Here is a 6131-nt window from a genome sequence, read left to right on the forward strand (position 1 = left end):
TTTTCAAACTAGTGTCACGTAAGCTAATAAGGGGTAGAAAATTACATATAAAATAAGTTCAGAGGGGTAATAGGACCATAGTATAGTATAAGTGTGTCTCTGGGATTTCGGGCATAGGTTGAGGGGGTACTTGTGCATTTTCCCTTATAATAATAATAATTATAATTATTATTGTTGTTGTTGTTATTATTATTATTATTGTTGTTGCTATTATTATATTATTATTATTATTATTATTATTAATATTGTTATTATAATAATAATAATAAAAATAATAATAAGTAATAATAATAATAATAATAATAATAACAACAACAACATTAATAACAATAATAATAATAATAATTATTATTTATTATTATTATTATTACTATTATTATTATTAGTATTATTATTATTATTATTATTATTATTATTATTATTATTATTACTACTACTACTACTATTAATATTACTATTATTATTATTATTACTACTATTTTTTTTGGTATCTAAATTTTTATTAATTACCAGAAGCAAACATTACAAATCTAAGCAGCCATCACAGCTTGATTTGTTCTTCAAAAAAAAAAAAGTCTACACTACCACCTACACTACTAACTATTACTCACAATTCATTGACTTAAATCTTTGAAATATTAAAAGGAATTCTAGCAATAGTTACATAGGCTATCTCTTAAGCTATATTTTCCTCCTTTTTGCTCTTGTGTTCAAAAATTCTATTGTTTCTCTTTATCCATAAACCATATATGCCTTCTGTCAACACTGTCTTGAACATTTGTGCTGCTGAGCTCTTCCCTTTCCCATGTTGTGTACACCATTGCTGAAACTGCTCCCAAACCAATGGAACAGTACCTTGTTGATCAATCCATCCTAATAGACTCTCCCACAGCTTCCTTGCAAACTGACATTGTAAAAACAAATGCTCTATATTCTTTTCAGTATTCTTGCATAACACACAAACCTTATCTACTTCAAATCCCCATTGAGTTAATCTGTCAACAGTAGCTAGCTTTTGATTCATCATAATCCACATTGTGATATAAGCTTTTGGTCTAGCTGCATTGCTATACATGAGACATGTCCATGCTGGCCTTTGTTGCATTCCTTTCATGTGATAGTATATTTGCATTAGTATCCCTTTCCCTTTGCTTTGAACTTGCTGGACTTGATCAACTATTATCTTTGCATTCTTTACTTTCTTAACCATCCAGCTTGCATGGTTACTCATCTTCCATTCTCTCTGCCCCTTTATATAGTATGCATGTATCCCTGTTCCATATTTTCATATTGATCAGTCCTAAACCTCCTTCATATTTAGGACAACACACTTTATCCCAAGCTATTAGTGCCTTTTTTGTAACATATCCAACCCCTGACCATAGATAACTTCTACATAGTCCTTTAATCAGCTTAATTATCTTTGCAGGAATAATGAAAAGTTGTGCCCAGTAAGCCTGCACTCCAAACAATACAGTCTTAAATAGTTGAGCTCTTCCTGCATAAGACAACCTCTTTGTTGTCCATGAGTTGATTCTTGCCATGATTTTGTCAATAAGAGGAAACTATTGGATGTAGTCAGCTTCTTTGATGACAGAGGTACCCCCAAATATTTAAAAGGAAGCTCTTCCATTGTATATCCAAGCTGTTGAACAATTTGTTGCCTCACCTCCATCTGGACTCCACCACAATAGATTGAACTTTTAGTAAGATTTGCTCGCAGTCCTGAAACTTGAGAGAACTCTGAAAAACACCTTTTAAGTGCCTTGATGGAGTTAAGATCACCTCTAGAAAATAGAAGAAAATCATCTGCAAAGCACAGAGGAGTGATATCCAACTTAGAAAATTTAGAATGATACTTGAAATCCTTTTCTTCTTTAAGCCCCTTTGAGAAGCCTACTGAAATACTCCATAGCTATAGCAAAAAGGAAAGGTGACACTGGATCTCCTTGCCTGAGCCCTTTAGCTGCATCAAACCTTTGAGAAATCTGACCATTAACTACAATTGTATAATTCACTGTTTTAACACACTGCATTACCCATTGAGTAAATAAATCAGGAAAACCCAAGCCCACCATCACTTGTTCTAAGAAAGGCCATTCCACTGAATCATATGCTTTTTGTAGATCAATCTTTAGCATACTTCTAGAAGAAACATTCTTCCTAGTATAAGCCTTAACCAATTCATGAGCTAGAATTATGTTGTCTGCAATTTTCCTCCCTGGAATAAATCCTGCTTGGCTATCACTGATAACAGTATGAATAACTTCATGTAATCTATGAGTTATCACCTTTGACATGATTTTATACAGGACAATGCAACAAGCACTTGGCCTATACTCTTTCACAGTTTTGGGACTTTGTACTTTTGGTATTAAAGAAACAAGAGTGCAGTTAAAAGGCTTAAATAGTTTCCCTGTTGTAAAGAAACTCTTGATAGCATCAATGACATCAGTTTCAATAATCTTCCATGTATACTTAAAGAATAGAGAATTGTAACCATCTATACCTGGAGCCTTATCATTCCCAATAGACTTAAAGCTGCAAATATCTCCTGATCAGTTATTGTTGCACATAACTGGATTCTTTGCTGTTTGACAAAACATGCCCTCGTTTCATCACCTGAGCATTTATAGCTGGAAGTTTATCTGCTGCAGTACCCATAAGGCTTTTGTAAAACAAGACAAACTCTTCTTGAATCTCTTGAGGTTCATACATCATCCTTCCATCTATAGACAACAAACTTCTAATATGCTTCTTATAAGTTCTCTCCTTTATCACTGAGCTAAAATATTTATTATTTGCATCCCCCAACTTAATCCATTTTGCTCTTGCTTTTTGTCTAAGTGCACTTTCCTCAATCAAAGACCACTTTTCAAGCTTTATTAAAAGTTATTTTTCTTTAGTAACTAATTTATCAGTTGCTTGACTATAAAGCTGATCTTGAATCCCTGCAAGTTCATTTCTAGCCTTCTCAATCTGCTTGCCTATATATTTAAACTCTCTCCTATTCAACTGCTTCAAGACTAGTTGAAGGGCCTTCAACTTGTACCATACCATCTTCATTGCATCACTTCCATTCTTCTGCTTTCACACTTTCTCCACCAGTTCTAAGAAAGATTCATGTTCAATCCATACATTAAAGAACTTAAAACTTGCTATAACCTGTTGATAATTTTGATGTAGTAACAACTGCATTGAGCTATGATCAGACACTCCTGGATTCTCATACTCTAAAATAACATGACCCCATTTATCCATCCATGCATCATTCCCCAAGGCTCTATCAATCCTACTTGAAATTCTAGCATTACCAATATGTTTATTGTTGTAAGTATAGTAGTTACCTTTCCATTGTATTTCATTAATGCCGATATCCTTAACACATTCTGCAAAATCCTTTATCTCATTCAAAGTAACAAGAGCCCCATCTTGTCTATCTTTGGATGACAGAAGAGCATTAAAATCTCCTATTATGAGCCATGGATGTGTAACACTTTGAACCAGCAAGTTCAGATCAGTCCATAAGCTTTTCCTCTGCTCTATAGTATTAAAATCATATACCACTGTGAGATTAAACTGATAACCTTTACTTCTTTCATTTATATGGCAATGTATCATTTGAGCTGAACTAGTTATTAACTTGATATCATACCAACTTTCATCCCATATAATCCAAATTCTACCATTTGCAGCCTCCTTATAATTGTTCAGACTCCTCCATCCTGGAGCTATACTTTTAATTGTAGCTTTGGCATTACCCTCTTTCACTCTAGTTTCAATTAACCCTGCTAAGGAAACCTTATTAAGCTGTAAAAATAACTTTATCTCTTTCTGCTTATATCTTTTATTCATGCCCCTCACATTGCAAAAACTCAACTTCATTAACAAATTTTTGATGCTCCACCTCTATCTACAGGCAGTGAAGCAAGCTTGCTATTCATGAGACTCTCAAATCCATTTCTCATTGGTATGGCTGATAACATAGGAAAATTTGACAAACTGAATTCCAGATGCTTAGTTCCAGTATTAGGCCTTAGATTAAGGTCTGGTGTTTGCTTGATTTCCTGTTCTCCTCTTTGTTCTATCTCTTGTTTCTCCTCCTGCACAAAGGAAGTATTATCATCTTCTATATGCTCTAGTACCTTACTTTGTTTAACTTTCCACTCCTGCTGCTGAATTGGACCTTTATATTGCCAAGTCTGTGTAACTTTTTTCCATGGCCTTCTCTTCTTTGGTAGATCCTCCATTGTTGCTGATTGGCATTGGTGTCCAATCTTCTGACATTTATCACAATATAGAGGCTTCCACTCCATCACAACTTCCTGCATATATGTTCTACCATTTGGATCCATAACTGTTACCTTCTGAGGAATAGGCTTAGTAACATTTACTTCAATAAGCATTCTAGAATAGGATGTTCTTGTCTGCTTTGTGGTACATTCATCAACAAATAATGGGACTCCTATAACACTAGCTATTCTACTCAGAGATCCAACTCCCCAACAATTAAGAGGCAACTTTGGAAAGTTAACCCATAATAGTATTTTAGTTAAGAACTCATTTTCAAAATTAAAATCAGGACACCATTGCTTCAGTATAATAGGCCTATTACTTATAGTGTATGACCCTGAAAATAGTACCTCATTCATGTCATTCAGGCTCTTAAACTTGATTATGTATCCTTCTTCATAAAGAAATACATCAGGCTTATCCACTTTCGACCAATTCATCAATAAGTACCTATTCATAGTATTATACCCAGGACACTCTCCAATTACATAAGCTATAAGTGCACATTTCCACTTTTCTTCTTCAATATGTACCTCTTTCCCTTCCAGCTGAACCATAGTTTGCCCATTCACTATTTGTGGAGGGAAATAAGTCAAATTTATTCTATTGTTAGCTGCACAATTATTCTTAAACATATTGACCCAAGGCTCCTTATATTCCTTACTCTTCTTCCCTTCTTTACCTCTATTACTGTTAACACCTTCAATTACTGTTCCATTGCCATCCACCTTGTTCTCACCATCAAAACGTTCCAGATCTGAGTTCTCATGTACCTCTTCCTTCTTCAGTGAATTGTTTAAGCTCAAATTTCTAGAAACTTTAGAACTCACTGATAGTCTATCTTCAAAACTATCTTCCTCATTTTGAACTTGTTCCTGCTGATTCAACTCTATTGCTTCAACTCGAGCTCCAACTGAGCTACCAATTGTCATTATTGGTGTTTTCCGGCCTCGTCCTCGCCCTCTTCCTCTTCCCCTCGCCATTTTCCACCTTCATTGCGCACGTTACTATTATTATTATTATTATTATTATTATTATTATTACTTCTACTATTATTATTATTATGATTATTATTATTATTATTATTAGTATTATTATTACTATTATTGTTATTATTATTATTATTATTATAACTATTATTATTTTTATTATTTTTATTATTATTATTATTATCATTAATATTATTATTGTTATTATTAATATTATTATTATTGTTATTATTATTATTATTAATATCATTATTGTTATTATTATTATTATTATCATTATCATTATTATTATTATCATTATTATTATTATCATCATTATTATTATTATTACTATTATTATTATTATTATTATTATCATTATTATTAGTATTATTTTTATTATCATTATTATTATTATTATTATTATTATTATTATTATTATTATTAAAAGTCCAAAATTACGTTGGGAATATATTACAGGACCAAAATTACCAGTAATACATATGCTATTATTCCTAAATAAACTTGAGTACTAATAAATAGATATACAATTTATTGTTTTATAGCCATCCCTAGTTTTAGCGCTCGATCTCTTAATTTTTTCATAACAATTTGTATTATTGGTTGTATACAACATAGAATTTTATTTATTTATTATTATTGATTGTATTATTTTTGTATTAAAAATGATAATTTGATATTAACATACTTTCATAGGTTCTCCTTGTTTTTTAATCAAATGATTTTTTAAGTAATTTTTTCATTATCTTTAAATTAAATAGATTCTCTCTTTGTTTTTAAGGTTTTACGAATTATATTATGGATATCAATCCTCCACTATTTTTTGTGTACATAATATGTTGGGTTATT

The 6131-nt window shown here is 31.7% G+C and overlaps 1 protein-coding gene across 1 annotated transcript; it reads right to left on the bottom strand.

Moving 5' to 3' along the window:
• Positions 1-3090: 3090 nt before the first annotated feature.
• LOC104645079 (uncharacterized) lies at positions 3091-5276 on the bottom strand. Its single transcript, XM_010316095.2, has 2 exons — positions 3908-5276; positions 3091-3788 (listed from the first exon to the last, which is right to left on the bottom strand). Exons 1-2 carry the CDS (start codon positions 5274-5276, stop codon positions 3091-3093), a joined length of 2067 nt encoding a protein of 688 aa, XP_010314397.2.
• Positions 5277-6131: the final 855 nt, after the last annotated feature.

The sequence above is a fragment of the Solanum lycopersicum genome, chromosome 12, assembly GCF_036512215.1.
Source record: "Solanum lycopersicum chromosome 12, SLM_r2.1".
NCBI classification, from domain to species: domain Eukaryota; kingdom Viridiplantae; phylum Streptophyta; class Magnoliopsida; order Solanales; family Solanaceae; genus Solanum; species Solanum lycopersicum.